The 22,887-nt window shown below is 37.3% G+C and overlaps 2 protein-coding genes across 3 annotated transcripts in view; one reads left to right on the forward strand and one right to left on the reverse strand.

Moving 5' to 3' along the window:
• Positions 1-393: 393 nt before the first annotated feature.
• Positions 394-9,130, reverse strand: cdt1 (chromatin licensing and DNA replication factor 1). Of its 2 annotated transcripts, none has more exons than XM_048186372.1 (10): positions 8,543-9,130; positions 6,964-7,110; positions 6,642-6,877; positions 6,289-6,483; positions 6,051-6,196; positions 5,171-5,271; positions 4,891-5,079; positions 3,567-3,710; positions 3,287-3,488; positions 394-868 (listed from the first exon to the last, which is right to left on the reverse strand). In XM_048186372.1, exons 1-10 carry the CDS (start codon positions 9,038-9,040, stop codon positions 705-707), a joined length of 2,022 nt encoding a protein of 673 aa, XP_048042329.1. In that variant the 5' UTR covers positions 9,041-9,130; the 3' UTR covers positions 394-704. The 2 variants fall into 2 exon arrangements, with proteins under 2 accessions (XP_048042329.1, XP_048042330.1); XM_048186373.1 differs by lacking the exon at positions 394-868 and adding an exon at positions 2,683-2,805.
• A 2,442-nt stretch (positions 9,131-11,572) lies between these two features.
• piezo1 (piezo-type mechanosensitive ion channel component 1) overlaps positions 11,573-22,887 on the forward strand; it is a 111,014-nt gene continuing 99,699 nt past the window's right edge. Inside the window, exon 1 of the mRNA XM_048186357.1 lies at positions 11,573-12,230. Within this exon, the coding sequence (XP_048042314.1) occupies positions 12,167-12,230 (64 nt within the window). The 5' untranslated portion in view covers positions 11,573-12,166. The remainder of the gene's footprint in view (positions 12,231-22,887) is intronic.

Below are 22,887 nucleotides of genomic sequence, written 5' to 3' on the forward strand. Positions count from 1 at the left end.
TGTAGTCATTAAAAAACTAGTCTGATTAGATTATATTACATTTAAAAACACTATTACAAGTACTTAATTTTTGGAATATGATTACATGTAATCAGCACTGTTGAAACACGGTTAGTCTGTCCCACACAGCCTCGATTTCATACCGGTCATGGCGCTGCTCTGAATAAGGTCTATACATTTACCATGTTGTCATCATCATGTGACCTACCAGCATCAGTTGCGTTTCTTCCCTCCCATTCACAAATGCTGTAAATCAGTCATTCAGGTACTTTTCACCTACTGTTTTTTTTTTTTTTGCTTGCCTACTTCATAGATGTTATTTCAGACACGGCCAGTTACAGAAGTGTACAGACAGAGCTTCCTGTTTCTGCGAGTATGAAACAATACCATCGCTTGCATGAACTTGTTTATTGTAAACGATTCAATGCACGAATCTTGTAAATGATTTGTCCTTCATTCTACTGCATTTATACCAGTTACTTTTTACATGTCAACATTCATGAACGGTTATTGTGCTAAGATGCGAAGAACAAGGTCACAACCTCAAAAACAACAGAAATATCTCAGTTTAAAAATGTAGTGACCACCAGACTTGTAAAATGCAAACTATGAACATACAAAACTAAAAATAAAAGTCATTTAAAAGTTAAAATCCATAATAAAATATTGCACATGGTATGGTCTCAAGTCTTGTTTGAATTCGCTCAAACACGCTCCTCTTCCTTCATCTTCTGGGTCAGGGTGTCCAGCACAATGTTCAGATCCATGGTCTTGTTCAGTTTTAGGTACAAGTCCTTCCTGATTGGATGTATCGTGAGCCACGCAGGTGTCAACTCAGCCAGCAGGCGAAGATGTTTCTCCATTTCATCTAAATGAGGAAAAAAAAAAAAAAAAAAAAAAAAAACTTAGAGCATTTCTTTCTTTCATATTAAGACATTAAGGCCTGAATTTCGATAAAAGTGAATTAAGACCTTTAAGACCCTTATGAGATCCCTTTAAGATGCTTTTAAGACCTTTAATACCCCTTAAAGGGATCTCAAGGGTCTTAAAAGGATCTCCAAAAACATCTTTAAGACCCTTATGAGATCCCTTTAAGATGGTTTTAAGACCCTTGAGATCCCTTTAAGACCCCTTTAAGACACTTAAGACCCTTGATCCCTTTAATATGCTTTTAAGACCTTTAATACCCCTTAAAGGGATCTCAAGGGTCTTAAAAGGATCTCTAAAAACATCTTTAAGACCCTTATGAGATCCCTTTAAGACCCCTTTAAGATGCTTTTAAGACACTTGAGATCCCTTTAAGATGCTTTTATGACCTTTAAAACCCCTTAAAGGGATCTCAAGGGTCTTAAAGGATCTCTAAAAACATCTTTAAGACCTTTATGAGATCCCTTTAAGACCCTCGAGATCCCTTTAAGACCCCTTTAAGACACTTTTAAGACCCTCGAGACCCCTTTAAGACCCTTGAGATCCCTTTAAGATGCTTTTAAGACCTTTAAGACCCCTTAAAGTGATCAAGGGTCTTAAAGGATCTCTAAAAACATCTTTAAGACCCTTAAGAGATCCCTTTAAGACCCGTATGAGATCCCTTTAAGACGCTTTTAAGACCCCTTAAAGGGATCTCATAAGGGTCTTAAAGATGCATTTAAAAGCACTTTTGAGATCACTCTAATCCCGAAGATGTTTCTCCATTTCATTCAAGAGGGGGAAAAAAATAAATATGAAGGAAAGAAAATGTTCCATATGAGATCCCTTTAAGATGCTTTTAAGACCCTCAAGATCCCTTTAAGACCCTTGAGATCCCTTTAAGATGCTTTTAAGACCTTTAAGACCCCTTAAAGGGATCTCAAGGGTCTTAAAGGATCTCTAAAAACATCTTTAAGACCCTTATGAGATCCCTTTAAGATGCTTTTAAGACCTTTAAGACCCCTTAAAGGGATCTCAAGGGTCTTAAAGGATCTCTAAAAACATCTTTAAGACCCTTATGAGATCCCTTTAAGATGCTTTTAAGACCTTTAAGACCCCTTAAAGTGATCAAGGGTCTTAAAGGATCTCTAAAAACATCTTTAAGACCCTTAAGAGATCCCTTTAAGACCCGTATGAGATCCCTTTAAGACGCTTTTAAGACCCCTTAAAGGGATCTCATAAGGGTCTTAAAGATGCATTTAAAGGCACTTTTGAGATCACTCTAATCCCGAAGATGTTTCTCCATTTCATCAAGAGGGGGAAAAAAATAAATATGAAGGAAAGAAAATGTTCCATATGAGATCCCTTTAAGATGCTTTTAAGACCCTCAAGATCCCTTTAAGACCCTTGAGATCCCTTTAAGATGCTTTTAAGACCTTTAAGACCCCTTAAAGGGATCTCAAGGGTCTTAAAGGATCTCTAAAAACATCTTTAAGACCCTTATGAGATCCCTTTAAGATGCTTTTAAGACCTTTAAGACCCCTTAAAGGGATCTCAAGGGTCTTAAAGGATCTCTAAAAACATCTTTAAGACCCTTATGAGATCCCTTTAAGACCCACGAGATCCCTTTAAGACGCTTTTAAGACCCTTGAGATCCCTTTAAGACCCTCGAGACCCTTTTAAGGCGCTTTTAAGACCTTTAAGACCCCTTAAAGGGATCTCAAGAGTCTTAAAGGATCTCTAAAAACATCTTTAAGACACTTAAGACCCGTATGAGAACCCTTTAAGACACTTTAAGACCTTTAAGACCCCTTAAAGGGATCTCATAAGGGTCTTAAAGATGCATTTAAAGGCGCTTTTGAGATAGACTCTAATCCTGAAGATGTTTCTCCATTTCATCTAAAAGGGGGAAAAAAATAAATAATATGAAGGAAAGAAAATGTTCCAACAGTAAAAATGTTCCGTGCACATCATTATTTGTTTAAATTCATGTTCCTCATAATCTTGAATCAGAATTACTTTCCCTCTCTCTTATGGCGACATCTCTTCTCTGATGACATGGGCAGGGCAAACCTGTCACTCACATGAGATCCACCAATAGCAATCCACAATCATCCAATCAATTCCCCACAGACAAAATCAAGCTCCGCCCTACATTTGTTCTTGTTCGAGAAGCGTTTCACTCGGATATACGGCACAATAGGGAAGAAACGACCAGCGCAACTTCAGTTTCATGCCGACTTTAATGTGAGGAGGACTGTGTGTGAAGTTACTGCCTATATAGAGGCTTTCAAATACAGTCATGAGGTGGTTTAAGGAGGAAGATCACTAAGAAAAAAAAACAGACGTGGGAAACCCGAGAGGAAACATCTGTACTAACCAGAACTCAGGGGAGAGCGGTAGCTGGCGATCATGCGGTTGCAGGTGAGCTCCATGAGGAGCGCCGGCTTTTTCTCCGCTACGAACACGTTTCGCAGGATCCTGGCTAACTCCGGCAGCCGTGACATCATCGATAGGCGCTGCTCCTGCTGCGGGTTCCTCGTCATGGTGGCCTGCAACTTCTGAGCCTCTTTTGCACGAATCTTAAAAGGGGAAGAAACGCTGATTAGGTTCTTGTAAAATGCACTAAAATATGTCGTGCACTAAGTCGAGTTACTCACCCTCTCCAGCAGCGATTGAGAAACTCCTTTGAGGGCACTGGGCGTTTCTGTTGGCGTCGCAGTGGATTTCGCTGCAGTCTCAGGCTCTTTAGCGCATGCGGTCTCGGCGGTTTTCAAGGCCATGTTAGCCAAGGCTTTCTCCATCTAGAACGACATGAGTCGTAAAGCTCATTTATTTACAGATCAACAATTATTCATACAGACACTCTACGTGCCAATCTGCATGTTATCCATCCTAAATAATATGTGAGGCTAGAATATGTGTAACCCAAAGCATATAGTATGTCAGAAGTCACCAGATGGTCTATTTCTGGTAGATTTTCAAAGAGTGAAAAACTAAAACTCTCCAGATTTTTAACAATAACTTAAACCATTAAAAAGGCAGTCTTATTGTGAGCGACGAGGTTGTTAATCGATGGTATTTGCTTCTGTTAATCATGTTTAACAGAGCGACTCATGGTGAAAACTACATTACCCATGATGCTGTACAGAAAATTCCATCAATCAACTTGTATATATGCATATTTTGCAATAAACTGTATTTCTCCATTGTTTTTAATTCAATTATTCTGTTTGCAATGCTTCATGGGATTGTATTTCCTTCCCTCACTAAAGCCATTAAGTTCAAACCCTTGTACCTTTATATTTTTGTCAGATTTTCAAATACTTTTTTCGCTTCAAATCGATGTTTGTAATGTTGTGATTCTCCTCAGAGCTGGTTGGTTTGGCTTATAATGCTTTAACAAAAGACTTAAAGGAATTTTAAAATCCCTATGGGAGAAATTAATGGGAAAAATACTTCCGGAACCAACTGCATTGAACAAGTGGGCAGGAATACACTATTTGGTTCAGAACTACAGACAGATAGTTAAGTAAAAACGCCATAAAATGGTTCTGATAATTTTACTTTTTAAATTTAAAAATAATATAATAAATATTTGAATGTTGTCTGTGTTATTTCATCTGCAATAGTGACATTTTGTAAAGATACAATAGTAAAATTGCAAATGGCAAATCAGCATGCTGCTTGGTTTTCTATTTTCTACTATTTTCTCTCTAGTACAGTAGGAAGAATTGTTTGAGTAGTGTAAATTTAATTTAATAAAATGTATGTGTATGAGGATGTTAACGGTGACAGGATGATTGACAGGCCAGGTTACGGTAACTATGCCTGCAACTTTAATATAAAAAAGTTAATTTTTTTCCTCTCCACCCACTCTTTCTTTTCCAGAGATAAATAGATATAAAGACTTTAAAACTAGATAAACGCTAAATTTTTTCCTTGCCGTGATCTGGGACATACTGATCCATATCGAGCGCTCACCTTCGGGGTCATGAGAGCACGAGCTCGGTCCAACACCTCCTGAGCAGAGGTCAGTTTCTCCGTTTGAGGAGGTTGAGGCAAATCACTCGGCTTGACGTTGGGAACCTCATCCACATTGAACCTCGGATGCCAGCGGGTCAGTTTGTCATCAGGGACGACAATGGGAGGGTTTAGGGAAGCCAGGAACACCTGCATCCAACAGAAGACAAGATTGGAATATACAAAAATCATAATATCTGAAACTCTTCTAGATTTCTCAAATGCAAGTAAATCTGCTTACCTTGTGGTGTCCCTTCACGATTTCAACAAGGTTTTGGTGAAAAATGCGCCTTCTTTCTAAAAGACGAGAGGCCGACAACACTGGACGAGTGCCGTTGAACTCTGGGGAAACAGACATGCTTTATTAAAATAAATAATGATTTATCATCAGTATTTTTGCATTGTTTTCCAATGCAAAGTCTAAAGATTATTAAAATCAAGATACTTTTACTGGAGATACAAAATTACATAAAATAAAGTCTTGATTTCTCTGAAACTGACCAAACTGAAATAAATTTGATAGATGATAGTTCTTGTTTTAAAGCACAAACTCAATTTTGTTTATTTTTTTCATTTTACATTTGCATCTCAAGTAAATTTCTCTCAATTTAGTGTTTAGATACTTGTATTAACAGGATAAAAATACTGAGTATTCATTTTTTGTCATGTATGCAACATTTAATGCCACAACTTTATGAATTTAAGACTTTCTGCTCTGATTTAAGACCTTTTAAGACCCTCTAAGACCTGCAGAAACCCTATAATAATAAAATAAATTATAGTTACTACTAAAACACTAAAAACAATATAAGAAATTACAACTTAATTATTTCACTGTAAAAATGCTTTAAAAATATAATCTTATTTTATCCATTACAACTGTTAAATTAAAATACTACCATTTACAGCCATCTAAATTCATTTTAAAACAACCAAATCTTCTTAATAAAAAGCTGCTGAAGCGCTCATCTTTTGACAAGCGCTTCTCATCACAAGTGTGGGAAGATGGTCGGTACGTGTCATGTTCCCTAACACACGTTACAAGCGTCCCAAAACTCAAAGCAGATGCACAGATGGAGTTTGTGTGGAGCAGCTTTTAATGCAACAGTGAATATTCTCACCTTCTTCAATGACCGGCTCCACCGTGAGCTGATAGCTGGACCTCTTTGCCGTGGCGCTGAAAGTGGGAATGTTTTTCTCCTGGCGAAAAGTATAGGCAGAAGGGAACACTGCCTTTATTTGCCCCAGGTGGTTCTCTTCAAAACGCCTGAGAAGAAAGCAAAAATACGATTAACCCTGTTAACCAGCAGCCGGACTGCCACATTACAGCTGAGCAGGTGGTTTCATCCAGCCTCTTACTTGTGCATCATATCTTGGACGCCTTGCTTGATCTTGGCGAAAGTCACGGTCTCCGAGCGGTTGAACAGCATCCCGACGATGGTCTCCGTACTGCGGAACATCTCGGCCAGAAGTTTGAATTGGAAGGGCAGGGTGAGACCAGGCGGGACAGCCTGAGCGAGAGTGTGGTAACGCTGGTAAGCTGGGAGCTTCTCTCTGAAACAAACAGATGGAAAGAAAGCTTTTGTTTATTCAAACATGAGGGTTAGTATATGACGATTTACATTTTTGGGTGAACTATCGCTTTAATCATGGGTGACAAATCACCTGCGAATACGTTGTGGCATTTGGTAAACAAAAACAGCAAACCTCACCTTTCCTCTGGTTCAGGCCCAGCCTGTGTCTCAGTCGCTTTAGCATCCGCCGTAACTCGCTCGGCCTTTCTCTGCTGAACCTTCGCCGAGATCTCGCGGGCAGCATCGAGCCTCGCTTTCAGCTCCGCTAGCGCCGACACGGGCGCGGGAGAGGGAGTCGTCACCGCTTCAGACCGTCCTTTCAGCTTCTGCAGCTTGGACTTCAGCGCCGCCACATCCTCTCTAGAAAATGTTTTCTGAAAGAACAAAAGCAGCTTGATTAATGACGAGCTGAGAAACACCAGGAGGTTCCTGCACAGGTGTGAAGACCCCCACGTGTTACCTTGCTCCTGCTCGCTGGCTTGAGCTTATCGTCTGCGCTCGTTTTGTTAACAGGGGAGCCGTTTGCATTATGATTAACAGTGTTTTTTGACTCTTTGATGGCAGTTTGTTGAGTCTGAGCGCTGCTGCTGGCCGAAGGCTCAGTGCTCTACATCAACACAAGACAGGCTGGATTAGCACTCATTAAACCAACACACACAAATACATTCACAGAACAACAAACAAAGTTAGTCCACGACACCTAATAAACATTAAGAACTGGGGGAAAAAACATGCCAATGCAAATATCATCACTAAATTTTAAAAATCTAATTAAAATTAAGAAAGAAAAAAAAAAACACGATAGAATAATGACTGAACAATCTATAAACTAAGGCTATACTGAAATATTTAAGTCGCAAAACTTAATTGATTACTTCATATTCACAAAATGGCAGCAAATTATTCAGAATTCTCCAATTCTTTTTCATCTTTAAAGTTTTCCTTTCTCAAAAGTTTTGTGGAAGCACACACAGACAGACGACTAATGACATGAAAACTGCAGCATAAACAAAAAAAATGTAGTGAGTTTTATTTAAGTTTTTTTTTTTATATAACTTAATTGATTTAATTATTAGCTCTTCATAAATTTATGAACCCTGCAGAAACCCTGATGTAATGTTTAATCAATTTGGTACAAGATTATACTTTTCAAATTAATAATTTTACATAAACTAGGTCAAAAGTAATCCAAAGGTAGTCAGATTACATCACCCACAATGTGTAATGTAATAGATTACGTTACTAACTACAATTTAATAATGTATAATTTGTATATTTAGTAACGGATTACAATTTTGTAAGTAATCTACCATCATCACCATTTATCGTTTCAGTGTACTATTAAATCCAAGAGAAATCTTATTTGCACAGACCAACGAATATAATTACATGAAAACTGAGGTCACGCACCATAAACAAATAAAATTTAATCTTTTTTAGTTGGTGGCGTTTTATTTTGATTTTAATTTCAAAATATTTACTACTTATAGTTTAACTGATTTAATTATTACCTTTTCATAAATGTATGAACCCCCTGCAGAAACCCTGATGTAATGTTTAATGCACTTCATGTTGATTTTTTTTTATTTTTTAAATCAATTTGCTACAAGATTGCACTATTCAAATTAACAATATAAACAAATTAGATCAAAAGTAATCCAAAAGTAGTCAGATTACATTACCTAAAATGTGTAATGTAATAGATTACGTTACTAACTACAATTCTTAAAATGTATAATTCGTATTCAGTCATGGACTACAATTTGTTTAATTATATCGTTTCAATATTATTTAATCAAAGATGATAAAATAGAATAGCTTTTTTTATTTTGTTTTTACGAATAAAGCAGCAAAATTTGTAATAAATTTTCAATTTATGGCTCTTTTTTAAAGTACTGTTTCATAGTAGAGCCAAAATGAACGTATGCGTCGTCTTCGGCAGTTGCGTTGCGTCTTACTGAGCGTCGCGTTTTTAAGATAGCGTTTCACACACACTGTTGCTCTATTCCGCTTTAAACGCAAGATTTTGCGACAGGTACCTGCTCTTTATCGTCGTTTCTCAGGAGATCAAGCTTCTTCCTTGCGGTCTTCTGTCCCGCGCGCTCCTCAGGTGAAGTTCTGCAGCTCTGGCTCGCGCTGAGCCTCAGGCGCTTCTTGGCGCTGCTGTGCTGCTCGGTCGTGGACGGGAACAACACCGAACACACATCGAACTCCACCGAGGTCCGTTTAGGAGTGCGGGGACTCGCCGTTAAGTCCGAGTGACTCACATCACGCGAGTCTGTCGCGGTCTCCACAGCTTCTGCTGACAGAGCCTCGTCGATGACTTTGAGAAACTCCTGCTGTACGCGTTTCTGCGGCTCTGGTGCGGCGGGATCGCGCGTCGCTTTACGCGAAGCCCGTGTCGCTCTGGACGATGTTTTTGGTTTAGTGATCACCGCCGATTCCACAACATCCCCGGACACTTTCTGTCCCTTCGACCGTACAGATCGACCCTTCTTACTCTGTGCAAAATAATCGGTAACCCGAGCTTGAGCCATTCTTCAGAACGAATGAATCCCTGGCGTGCAGTAATGTTTTTGTTCCACCGGAACTTCCTTTCAGTGTCTTCCTACACTAACTTTCGCGCGAAATATGACCACGTGACTTATGTAGGCAGAGCTTGGCTTTAGCCACGCCCCCCGCAGCCACTGATCAAACAGATTCGCATAACTAACTGATTGACAGTAAAAATGCTAATATTGGGTGTTATTTCCACATTAAATAATAAACACTTATATGTTTATTTGTTTGATTTGGCTCCTTGTGTTATTTTTTTATATAAAATTATATTTATTCTATATTTTACCACGTAAAGCATTCATTTTGGTGGTTTGGTCTTGGAATGAATGGAATAGTCCTCTCTATTGTGTTGTAAATTTACAGTTCTTAAGATAAATCAATCATTTTAAACGAGAAAACACTGTAAATCATTTAACAGCATGTGACTGCAGTTCAACTTCTTGTGAACAGCTGCTATAAACGGTTTTATTGACACTATGCACGTTAAAACAGCAAAATATGCACATATATGTATATATGTATCATACACACACACACACACACACATATTTATATATATATATATATATATATATATATATATATATATATATATATATCATCTGTAAGCATATCAAAATCTCATACGACAGTAAATGAAAGAAATATGTACTAAAAACAATACGATTAAAAAAAAACTATTTTAAAACTATTTCCCCTCGTCTATTGAAAGATTTCGCCTGTTATCTAAAGTCACCGCTAGATGGAGCCAACATAAAAGGGTGGTTGCAACAATTCCTGTCAGTAATGACACTCATAGATATACCTATTAAATTTATTAAGTAATTTGTTTATTTACAACACGTTTCGCGGCACTGAACTGAGGAGCGCGAAATAAATAACGGTCACAGGCACGTGCACGTTACACTAAACGTTACCACCATATCGTATTGTTTTATTCACACTTGGTGTTATTTTGATGGTGTTATTGAGGGGTTTATAGAAGTTTGTATTAAGTAGGCTATGAACACAAATTTAAGCATAAATACAGTTTATTCGAACCTTCTCATTTCAGTAGTCACGACTCTTGTAACGTTAGCCTGTATCATCACATTCATTTAAAGACAGAAAAACGGACCTGGTAAACGTTAAGAAAATGTATGAAATAACACAAAAGGTGTGTATAACTGGTTTTCCTGGAAGTTGAAAAGCCTTATAAACGGTTTTATTGACAGCAAAATAGTATGCACATATATCGTCTTTAAATGAAATAGCCTATCAAAACCCATACGACAGTAAATGAAAGAAGAATATTTAACTTAACAATACGATTAAAACTCTTTACCCTCGTCTATTGAAGGATTTCGCCTTTTATCCAAAGTCACCGCTAGATGGAGCCAACATAAAAGGGTTACAACAATTCCTGTCAGTAATGACACACATAAATCTATGAATGACACCCACCACAAGAAATTTATTAAACAATTTGTTTATTTACAAGAACATCAACACAGTTTCGCGGCACTGAACAGAGGAGCGCGAAATAAATAACTGCCACATTTAAGGCACGTGCACGTTACACTAAACGTTACCACCACATCGTATTGTTTTATTGACACTTGGTGTTATTTTATGGTGTTATTGAGGGGTTTATAAAAGTCTGTATTTAGTATGAACACAAATTTAAGCATAAATAATACAGTTTATTCGAAATAACCCTTTTCATTTCAGAAGTCACGACTCTTTTGGCTTGTAACGTTAGCCTGTATCATCACATTCATTTAAAGACAGAAAAACGGACCTGGTAAACGTTAAGAAAATGTATGAAATAACACAAAAGGTGTGTATAACTGGTTTTCCTGGAAGTTGAAAAGCCTTATAAACGGTTTTATTGACAGCAAAATAGTATGCACATATATCGTCTTTAAATGAAATAGCCTATCAAAACCCATACGACAGTAAATGAAAGAAGAATATTTAACTTAACAATACGATTAAAACTCTTTACCCTCGTCTATTGAAGGATTTCGCCTTTTATCCAAAGTCACCGCTAGATGGAGCCAACATAAAAGGGTTACAACAATTCCTGTCAGTAATGACACACATAAATCTATGAATGACACCCACCACAAGACATTTATTAAACAATTTGTTTATTTACAAGAACATCAACACAGTTTCGCGGCACTGAACAGAGGAGCGCGAAATAAATAACTGCCACATTTAAGGCACGTGCACGTTACACTAAACGTTACCACCACATCGTATTTTCACGTTGTGGTTTTATTCACACTTGGTGTTATTTTATGGTGTTATTGAGGGGTTTATAAAAGTTTGTATTTAGTATGAACACAAATTTAAGCATAAATAATACAGTTTATTCGAAATAACCCTTTTCATTTCAGAAGTCACGACTCTTTTGGCTTGTAACGTTAGCCTGTATCATCACATTCATTTAAAGACAGAAAAACGGACCTGGTAAACGTTAAGAGAATGTATGAAATAACACAAAAGGTGTGTATAACTGGTTTGGAAGTTGAAGCCATACTCTGTGGGTGACAGACACACTCGCGCAGCGCACGCGTCGGGTTTCTCAGCTGAAAGTGACGTTACTCGTTTGGCAGAAGTTATCTCGTCAGGGTGGGAGTTACTTCAAACTAACTGTCGGGACGCTCGGACTAAACACTGCAAACTCTCCTTATGAGTTTTGTGCCACTGTATAACTAGTTTGTGGACATATTCTGGTGAAGTCGGAGCTGATTTGTGCCAGAACGGAAGAAAGACTGAAGAAAGTTTAACAGACGCCGAGGCGGTGAATCACATTTTCCATGAAGATGTACAATGAATAATCGGCGCTTTTTGAGTTTTTTTTTTATCGAAATAGTCGTCTTTAGACATCATTCTTTCATTATGTATGTTTAAGAACGCTTTACAGACAACGTTGGCTGTTAGTGATGTTTTGATAGTTTCGATGGTCTACGGTTTTAATCGATTAGAAGCGATTTTAATGTCAATAAATTGGAATACAAAATCGAGAGAGTTTGTTTTCGCCATGTAGCTTTTTTCCACGCTTCTGGGAGATGTGGATTTGTGTCCTGGGAGGAATGTGAGTGGAAGTGTCGCTCATGGAGCTTCAGGTGGTGTGCGGATTGCTCTACTGCTGTCTGCTGCCCATCTTTTTACTGGCAGGTAAGAAGAAATCAACATGTGTGCAGTCAAACAAGTCTTGTTTTTATTAAATACCTAATAACATTTGCTTTCCAATAATTACTGTAAGCACTGAGCGTCAGCAAACGAGATGAAAAGGTATAAATCTATTTCAAAACTAATGCAAAGTTCTTAAAAATGCGTTTACATGTTGGTTGCATAGAGTTAAAATGTTTATACAATTGTAAACAAACAAACAACGTGATTTAATGGCTCTAGAAATGTCACGTGGTGTATCCATGAAACTTTTGAACCTTCCTTACACTTACCCCTACACTTATACTTATCTTAAATCATATTTTTAATGTAAAAAAATCACAGTTTATGGCTAAAATGTATGTGTGTGTGTTTATAAAATTATAAAAACTACACATAACAGATATAAATATATCAGTGCTGTCAAATCCATTAATCATAATTAATCGCATCTAACATAAGTTTTGTAAATATATAATATATGGGTCATTGACGAATAAGATTTTTAAAAGTGGAAAAAAAAAAACATAAAATTAAAGTATTATTAAGTGTTAACAATGAGATTATGTGTTTTTTTAATAATCAATTAACAGTGCTTTTGTCATTTTTTACAAGCAGGACAAAATTTGTCATCAAAAAAGTAATTCGGTTTAACCAAAATTTCGGTTTTACCGAATGACACTTTTGGTTACACCGAATGACGATATTTTCAAACAGGCTGATATCTAGTTATCTAGCTAGTTATTTTTTAAAATATTATTTTCCATGTTTTATAGCGGTTGCACCAAATGACCTGATGTTTCGTGACATGTTTATGATCAAGCGAAAACGTGAATTTAACAAATAGTTAAGAGAGAGTTAGTGACTTTGCTTCATGCCCATGTGTCTGATTGATGTCACATCCTGTCACATGATACTGAACACATGGCTTGATCCAAAATGGTCCCTTTATATTGGTTACTCCGAATGACATCAATGAAATTCATTTTTCCAGACATTCTTTCTCATAACAAAGCAACGAATTCAACACATAATTTTAATGCCATTTTGCACTATGCTGATATATGATGTTATAAAATCATGCCAGAATAAAAAAATATATACATCTATTACATTTTAAGATATTTTAATCACAAATGAACAGTTGGACCTTTTGACACTTCAAAATCTTTAAAATATGTAGCAAAATATAATTAAAACTTTTTGCATTCAATAAAAGAGATCTAGTTGTACTACCTTACGTACTTTGGATGTCATATCTTTGTTTTTATTATTATTATTAAGGCCTTTTGACCCGTATAACTTTTGTTAGATGCGATTAATCGCATTAAATCGATTTGACAGCACTAATGAAATCACAGGAGTTTGACTATTGATCTTCAGCTACATTGTTTGAAAGTGTCCCGCTGAACTCACCTCATTCAGGTGTTTGTTCAGCAGACACGCCCGAGCGGCGCATTTCCTCCGGGCCTAAACTTAGTGAATGCACTAAACATGCATTCCTGCTGCGTGAACCTCACAGCTGTTTTCCTTCTCAGACCTGTTTTTACTGTCTTCTCTCACTGTTCTCTCTCTGCGCAATTTGCTTGCATCCTACCGAGAGCGAATGCTTTCATGCTTGTGGTGTTTAAATCTCACCTCCCGCAGAGAGTTCAATTATGGGCTTTTCACGCTTGAAATTGTTCACCCAGGGTCATATTTCTTACTGGGCTGCTAATTAATCCCGTCATTTCACACTCTACATGTGTAATCCCGGGGTTAACATCCTCAGTTCCTGATTTACAACGTTTTACGTGCATTCATTGTGGGGCCAATATATGCACAATATGGGTTGAGTTATGGGCTTTAAATGGGTTTGTCCAATATCTGAATCTCATAAGAGACATTGGCTCCACTATGAAAACAATATGTGTTCTGAAATCAGCTCAATCATGTTTGATCTTTTCCAATTGCATGGAATCATAGTCTCAAGATAACAAAAATCAGATTTTGTGCCCATCGTACACTACGCAGTGAAATCTGTCAACTCTGTCGGCCCAGAAATCTTCAGACTGTTTCTGACTTTCAGCAACTTGCGTTGGTTCGTCCAGACTGCAAATCAGGACAAAAGTCTTGTAGTGTTTTCCAGTTTTTAGGCTCATAATGCTTTTGGAAAACCCTGATCAATTCCCAATGGATCAATCAAATCCTACTCAAAAGTTTTATACTTGGAAAAGCACCATAAGGAAGAAAAAATGGGTCATTTTACTGACTGTTGCTCAAACTAAACGGCATGTGCATGAATATTTACGCAATTATCATTTACTTTAGAATTGAATGTCAGTTGTTTCACCTTTAGTACTATATTTTGTTGTCAGCACTGAGTTTAAAGCTGTGCTAAAAGTATGAAACGCTGACATGAACATTAGCACAGGGTTGAGCGTATAGTGTGAAAAGCCTCTGTCAGATAGGTTTCTATATTTAACATTTCTCCCCTGACTGTAAAAGCACAAACACCTAGGGGAATGTTAAAGGCGTGTTTCAGAAACAGAGCATATAAAAGGGCAGGTAAAGATCTGGTCTGCTGACAGGATATCGTTTGAACATGTGGTTTCTTATGTCATGTGGGACTCGCAACATGCACGTCTCGGGTTCTCCTCAGACTCACGCATGCGGTTAGCCAGATTTGTTGAACGCTACACGTGGTCTTCAGTGCCAACTGTTCTCATGTAAACAATCACCTCTATCGTGAGAACCATTTAGAATGGATTTTGGATGCTTTCTTTTTTTAAATGTTCTACGACTGCAAAGTAGGGCAACCTCCCAGCCTTGGGTGTGTTTGCAGCACAAGATACCACAGCATGCTGTCACAATACTAAACCTCAGTGTGTCCCATAAGGAAACTGGCATGCCTGGATTTGGCCTGAGGCTGGAAAGTGTGCATCACCCAAAGATGGCTCACTTTGGACAAGGGATTGGTGCAGTTTTACTGCCAGATCTGAAGCGAGAAGGACAACCACAAAGGTGTACTTTAGGACTGGAGACAATATTTGAGATCAGGGCTTGACATTAACACCGGGTGTAACACAGTCACTCCTACTAGCCACCTTGGTGGGTTGAATTTTATATATACTATATAAATTTTTCAGTTGTAGTCTTTTAAAAAGACATAAACTAAGTGCAATGAAGTGTCGACACATATCGATTCTGAAACTCTTCCACTGCTCATTTTCAGCAGAATAGATACATGATACCAGCTGCACTTTCTCTCTCTGTCATCTCTCCGTCAGTGAGTCGACACACAAACCCTTGTTTCATTTGCTTCAGATGAATATTGTTGGTGTTACAGAGCTTGAATTTTGGCACGTATTGCGCATAATTTTACTCGGATTTTGTTCTCACATCAAGTGCACCACATTAAGCTGCCTCTCAGTACTAACTTGAGTACTTTTTTGCTGCTTATTTGCGCTTAAACAGTCAAAAACACACAAAATAATGTCAAAATGCTGGTCTTGGCGAGTATTCACGTAAACACAATCAGTTGTTTTAAGTGAACATAAACAGTTGAGAGAGAAAACGCATGTTTAACAGTATATTGGATCCGTGCATCAGGTCTTAAAGTGACAGCAGCCTAATAAACCTGCTGACAAATTATGAGATAATATTAAAAATATCTATATGGCAGTTTTTCCCCATGGTATCAATGTCAAAATTGTGTCCAGTTACAATACTGAGTGGCTAGTAACTTTGGGAAACCACTAGCTAGAGTAGCTGGTGAGCATAAAAGTTAGTTCACTTCTGAATTAAAATTTCCTGATAATTTACTCACCCCCATGTCATCCAAGATGTTCATGTCTTTCTTTCTTCAATTGAAAAGAAATGAAGGTTTTTGAGGAAAACATTCCAGGATTTTTCTCCATATAGTGGACTTCACTGGGGTTCAACGGGTTGAAGGTCCAAATGTTTTCCTCAGAAACCTTAATTTCTTTTTGACTGAAGAAAGAAAGACATGAACATCTTGGATGACATGGGGGTGAGTAAATTATCAGGAAATGTTAATTCTGAAGTGAATTAATCCTTTAATCACTTGTATATAGAAAGCGGTCTACACAGCTTTACATTTTACGCCCCCTAAAGCTGCAGAGTCCATTTGCATTTTGGGCCGTATTGAGTGGGTTCCTTCCGTTCTGGTTTACATGACTGCTTTCGAAGTTCTACAAGGGAGTTCCTACTTGGAGTCAAAATTATGCTGTGATGTGATGTGGAGTTATTTTGGCCTGAATGAGATGAACGCGTTGAGCTTTTTCACTTCCCGTCAAACACAGGAAGCTTTTTAGTGCTTCTGCAACAAATAAATGAGCAAAAGATGCACATTAGGTGTAATTGATACTTTGTCTGTGTATTTTACTGGAATACCCACTCAAGGGAAAAGTACTTGCCTGTCGCCTCCTAAATCAGCTAAATGAGTGATATTTTCTGGCAAGCTTAATCACTTTTCTTCACAAAATGCATGCAATCTAAATTGTGCAGTCAAAATCCACAGTTTATCAAGAATACTAATGAACATTCTTTCTTTAACTCTTTCGACGCCATTGACGGAATTATTCAGCTTTCTGTGTTATATACGGTAGGGGGCGCTATTACGCATCTTCTGAAATACTACAGAATCTCTGGATCAAAACACAGGCGAAGAAGCAGTTCTTTCTTTTGATACATTGCACGTTCAGATATTCTGACAAGACTCTGACAAGGCGGTAGGTTATAGATAGCAATAGTAGGTGTAAATTGTGGCTTTTTGATTCGAAGCCCACTCAGAGCGGGTGTGAGGAGAACCAGAGGGTTTACATTTAAAAAGAGGGCTAATTTAGCACACTTTCCCTAAAACCAGTCTAAAACTGTAGACGTATCAGTGTATGAGACAAACTTTCTGACTTACAGAGCTCTGTGGTTCATCCTCTTTAACAATTCATAGAATATTTATATAGCTTCAGGGAAAGGCATTAAACAGTTCTCTAGTCTCCAAGTGCCTTTTGTGAGCAGAGAAAATGCTCTTACTTTATATACCTAGGGAAATACCTAGAAGTGATGTGCAATGTGACTTTGCATAGATATTCTTGTCATAACGTGTTGTGTTTGTGTATTTTGCATGTACAGTTGCCTAGAAGAACGGACTCTGATTTACTCTAATGGGTGTGATATCAGGAACCCACTTCCTGAAACATATCCAAATAATAAAATAAAAGGATAACAAAAATGATTCATATTTTTAGGATCATTAAGAATAGTTTGCATTGTATTCAAGACATGAATTAAACTTGAACTTTGCATTATTATTATTTTTTTTTTTTATTTATAACAATACATTATTATATGTAATTATGTAGTGAATTAATGTGATTTATTTTAATAAATTTAATTTAAAAAATTTTCAGTTTTGTAGTGAAAAATGACCCTGGCATTTCTTTGTGAGATTCATTTAGGTTGCACAGATCAATTAATGTCATATTTGCTGATGTAATCAACTGGCTGATTAATGAGTTAGTAAGTTTATGTGATCCAGAAGTGTTTATGAAGAGATCAAACAGTGATTAAATCATTATTGACTCGCTCTGAAGTTTTCATCAGGCAAAGATTAAGTATGTGTTTATTGTTGCTAATTAGTGGAGATGAATAGCAGGAGATTAATATGCTAATGATTTGCCTTGTTCTTGTTGATTAGTGCATTATAGTCTGTTCTGGCCACATTAATATGGTCCTGAAAGTTAATTGACCACTTTTGTATTTTGCAGTCCGAACTTCATGATTAAAATGAAGATTATTTTCAAGGTGCTCTTCTATGTTAATCGTTTTGTTCTGATTAGTCAAACCAAAGTCAAAGTCCATTCACAGCCATCTAGAATGGCATAAATTAAAAAAAAAAAAAAAAAAAAGGACCATCAGGTTGGTCTTGTTAATCTAGTCTTGCTAAACTCATTCTAGAGTGCAATGTTAATAATATAGCTGCAAGCTCAATTAAGGGGCCAAACACAAAAAAAAGCATGATGAGTTTTGCAAGCATAGCTGGGAGCATCAGACCAATGGCAACTAAGTAATTAAAGACATTTTTAGATTATTTTAGTTTGAAGGGCTGAAAAATCACTGATAATATGATTTAATTTCTTATCACTTTTGACCAGTAGGTAGCGCAGTTACTAAATTGATGTTGTGTGGTCAGTTTGAGGACACAATGACGCACACAAAGTTCGGTGTCAATATGTTTCAGAGTTACAGCCTCAGATTCAACTTGGAATCATGCAATCATATTCGATTGTTTTATTTGAAAATGGTTTGGTCTAACAAAAAACTTTTAATAACTTTTTGCCGGCATAGTCTGAAGATGATCCGAGCTAATTCTGGTGAGAATCAGACCAACGGTCGAGAGCGAGTTAGAAAAAGTAGGTTTGCAAAGCAAATCAAAATGGCGGACAGCAATTTCAAACAAATATGGCGAAATTTATATCATTTTTCTCAGTATGACTCAAGGAATCTATCTAGGTTTCATTAGGCAAAATTAATCAGATCTCAATACTTTTTGAGTAACTTTAGGACATGGTGGTGATGACGGGTACAAATTCAAAATAGCCAACATTGGAAAACTGGGTATCATGAGACGATCAAAAGAGACCAGTTTAATATTTTTTGGGTAGACTTTTCAGAAGTTATCATTTTTCATATCTCCCGACCAGTAGGTGGTGCTGTGCTTAAACATTGCAAGTAGAATCAGGTCATGCTTGTGATGACATGTACCAAAATTTGTTTCAATACGCTAAAGCGTTGCGGAGATATAGCCTTGTGTTCATTTTGCCGTGCACTTTGTCAAATTCATTTGCGTGTTATTTGAGAATGGTTGGGTCTATGAGACAACTTTTAATAACTTTATCCCAGCATGGTCTGAAGATGATCTGAGCCATTTTTGGTGCAAATCAGACAAACCGTTAAGGAATTTTGCTCTAAGCCCTTACGGTTCAAAAGTTATTATCGTAAATATAAGTGCAAATTTGAACAGTCGGTGGCGCTAGAGGGTTTGAGTTAGTGACTTCAAAATAGCTGTGGTTAATGTTCAGACGGTGTCCGATTTATGTGCCAAATTTCATCAATTTCCCACAAAAGCTTCTATGGGCTGTCATAGACTCGAGCGGAAGAAAAGGACGAATAATAAGAAGAAAATTCTCTGTTTGTTCTCTTTCTTTGCACTGCCCATCAGAGCAACGAAATGCCTCACACCCGTAAAATCTGACAGATCACCCCTGACTGGGCTGTTTGTTTTATCATCCCAGATGAGAACGCAACTCAGCGCGCTATTGCCGTTACCACCCGACGATTGGAAAAGACCATTTTCCATCAAAACAGGATGTACGTCGTGCTGAGAGAGTGCAGCGGCTCAGGGCTTCCACCAACAATTGAAAGGTCATTTTGTTTAAGGCCCATTGTTACGTGTGTGTGTGTGTGTGTGTGTGTGTGTGTGTGTGTGCAGTCATTTCTGCATGAGACGCAAGTGAATGTAGTCTGTAGACCTCCTGGACAGAATACACATGATTGCTTGTGTTTCCTTCACCTGTGTACAGGACGTCCCACACAGAAACACACTCCTGAAATACGAGTGATTCATTTGTGGTAATGCATTTCTTAAAGTATAGTATATGCTTATGTAGTTATATAGTTAAGAATGCTATATACTCTCTCAGGTCACGCTTGCTGCGTTTACATGCAACCAAATAATCCATTAGAAATCAGATTGATGGGTCAATCATACTGAAAAGCCTTCGATAGATAGATATTTTGAAGAATGTGGGTAACCAAACAGTTTCTGGTCCACTTTGACTTCCATAGTATTTTTTTATACACTGTGGGCCCATCAACTGTTTGGTTACCCACATTCTTCAAAATATCTTCCTTTATGTTCAACAGAAGAGAGAAATTCATGCAGGTTTGGAACAACTTGAGAGGGTGAGTAAATGATGTCTTTTGTCTTATGAACTGGTCAGACTGAGTATTGGCATCTTTTGACATATATGTCAGCTTTCTTTTTAGATTTGTCATTTTGTTAGGAATACATGTAATGCACATGTAAACAAATGTGAATCAGATCTTTCGGAATCTGAAATTGGATTGGATTCATTCGGATTGATGGAAATGAGTGCATGTAAACATTTCTACTGTTGTTTATTCAAACGTAGTGCGGACGTCCATAAGCCTTTCATAAACACATGGAATATGGTGAAATCTTGAGGGAAAGATGTTTCCACCTCATTTTCCTTGGCAGTTATTCAACCATATGGAACAAATATTGAACTAATCACTCTTATGAAATATAGCCGTATATATACACTAACGGTCAAAAGTTTGGAATAATTACCTTTTTTTTTATGTTTTTGAAAGAAATCTCACTCAGTATGCTCACCAAAGCTGCATTTATTTGATCAAAAAGGCAGTGAAATAATATTACAATTTAAAATAACTGTTTTCTATGTTAATACATTGTAAAGTGTAATTTATTCCTGAATTTTCAGCATCATTACTCCAGTTTTCAGTCACATGATCCTTCGGAAATCATTCTAAAATGCTACAAGTCCCATTTTTCTTTAGCTACAGACATTGTGGTCATGAACTTGCATAACACTTTTTTATGAAGACATGTCTGTTATGCTAAGTGAGGCATTCATGCAATGTTTAGCCTAAATATTTCTAATTTCTCTATTAGAACGGTGTTTCCCAGCACTGAATGCCTCGCATATCTAACACTCCTGATTCAGCGTGTTAGTGAAGGGTTCACTGACCTGAATTGGGTGTGTCTGGAAATGCTGGGATTGAAATACACAACCCATGCACTTTGGAAAAATGTACCTGTGATGACATTCCTGCAAAATATTATGTTGCTTCTTGCACATTTCGCAACAGTTTCAAATTGAAATGTCCATTGAGTGGCTCTAAAAGCTAAATTAAAAATAACGCACTAAATTCACACCAAACCCTATGATAGTGTTAACAAAACCATGCCATTTCAGCTTGTTTCTTCAAATCATGACTGGTGTTTCACAGACTCGTACCCGAGTGCTTCACATCAACTGCACTGCTGTATCAGCTGAGCTGCTGAGCAAGTTTACTACGCCAGACAAGACAAATGCATAGAGCTGGTTGGTTGATGCAAACGTCAAAATGTATTAGTTATAAGTGTTTTGAGATCATAATACAGTATTGTGCAAGGAACCGTGCAAAAATAAGTCTTCATTAATCAATAATCTGCCCCGTAATCATAATTTTGTATGAACAAGATTATAAGTGCTGCTGTTTTACTGCCTCTAGTATTCATTTCAGCTGGAAATCGCAGCGATTTGTATGTAGAGGTGCGTTTTTCCAATCAGCCTGTGTTGCAACTACTAGTACACTGACTATTTGACAGTATCCAACAATACACAGTAGAGCTTAACATTGTCACATTTAATGCAAGTGAATGGTGTCTCAGTAATAAATATGGTTCCAGTTTTATGTACAAATGTCACAGATTTGTTCATCTGAAAATGGAAAGTCAATATCAATCACAATCATGTTCTATTGTAAACTGGACATTTTGGCAAAACTGGTTGGTCATCTGGATCTTCCATGCCATTGGGAACAAACCCACTTTACTAGGTCACTAGTAGTTAGCATAATCAATTCTTCAAAATAAACATATTTTGTTGAATGACTTGTATAAAATAAGATTACATTGCTACAGACTTTCATTGGTTGGAAAATGTTTTCCCATTGTGAATAATCATGACTCTTGAATTTATCATCACTCCCACCTATCATTTCTTACACCCACCCAAATCAAGTATGCAAATATGGGGTCTTTTTTTAATATTTTATTCTCATAAATACAATAATATGTCATGACATCTCTTTTTTTTTCCCTCTCAGCCAATTTCTGCCAAGTAAAGCCTGGCTGAAAATATAGCCCAAGCTTTTGCATTGCCTGTAATTAACGTCTGAGAGCTTGTGGCGGCTTTTCTCAGCCTAACGGAGACTTTAAAAGGTATTTGTGCTGTTTTTGGAAGTGGTTGGTCTGCTCTGCTTTGTAAAAGTTTAATATGGGATGACGAGAAACCAGCACAGCCCAAACGTCTACATGAGTCTTAAAATGGCCAGTACTGTATGTAATCTTGCCAAAGTTTCATTTAAAATATGTTCTCACTTCCCACTCCAGATTTCATCATGACAAAAGTGATTGAATATACCATCATGAAACCTGGAGGTTTTTCATTCACATGAATCCTGTAATATAATATTGCATGTTTTTCGATGAATGTAAGAAAGAACTACTTTTAAACATTTAAATATGAGGGAATCCTCTACTGAATGGTGACACCATCATTTTGCTGTTAGAGATTTAATGAGATAATCCAGAGGTTGATACCGTAAAGTCTCAGATCAAACATATGAGGACAAATCTTGTAGCTCAGGCTGTCCTTCCAGTTTTATTGCTGAAGTAGCAGTGAAACATTACCCTGTTTGTGGGTTGTGGCCATTAAAGAGGAATTTAGCTTCCCGCTGTGGCAGCATCAGACCGGTAACGGATAAATGTGGACCATGCCAGAGGAGCAGGGCTGTACTGAGGCCGGCTCTGACAAATTATGTTACAGGTCTGCACCTGTCATGGTGTCGC

Source organism: Megalobrama amblycephala, linkage group LG3, assembly GCF_018812025.1.
Source record: "Megalobrama amblycephala isolate DHTTF-2021 linkage group LG3, ASM1881202v1, whole genome shotgun sequence".
NCBI classification, from domain to species: domain Eukaryota; kingdom Metazoa; phylum Chordata; class Actinopteri; order Cypriniformes; family Xenocyprididae; genus Megalobrama; species Megalobrama amblycephala.

Bases quoted from the DNA above. Each gene is read 5' to 3' on its own strand.
- cdt1 (XM_048186372.1), bottom strand. From the start codon at position 9,040: ATGGCTCAAGCTCGGGTTACCGATTATTTTGCACAGAGTAAGAAGGGT. The intron at 6,878-6,963 runs GTAACACGTGGG...TTGTTCTTTCAG, and splicing joins AGCCAGCGAGCAGGAGCAAG to AAAACATTTTCTAGAGAGGA. The intron at 5,080-5,170 runs GTAAGCAGATTT...TGTTGGATGCAG, and splicing joins TCGTGAAGGGACACCACAAG to GTGTTCCTGGCTTCCCTAAA.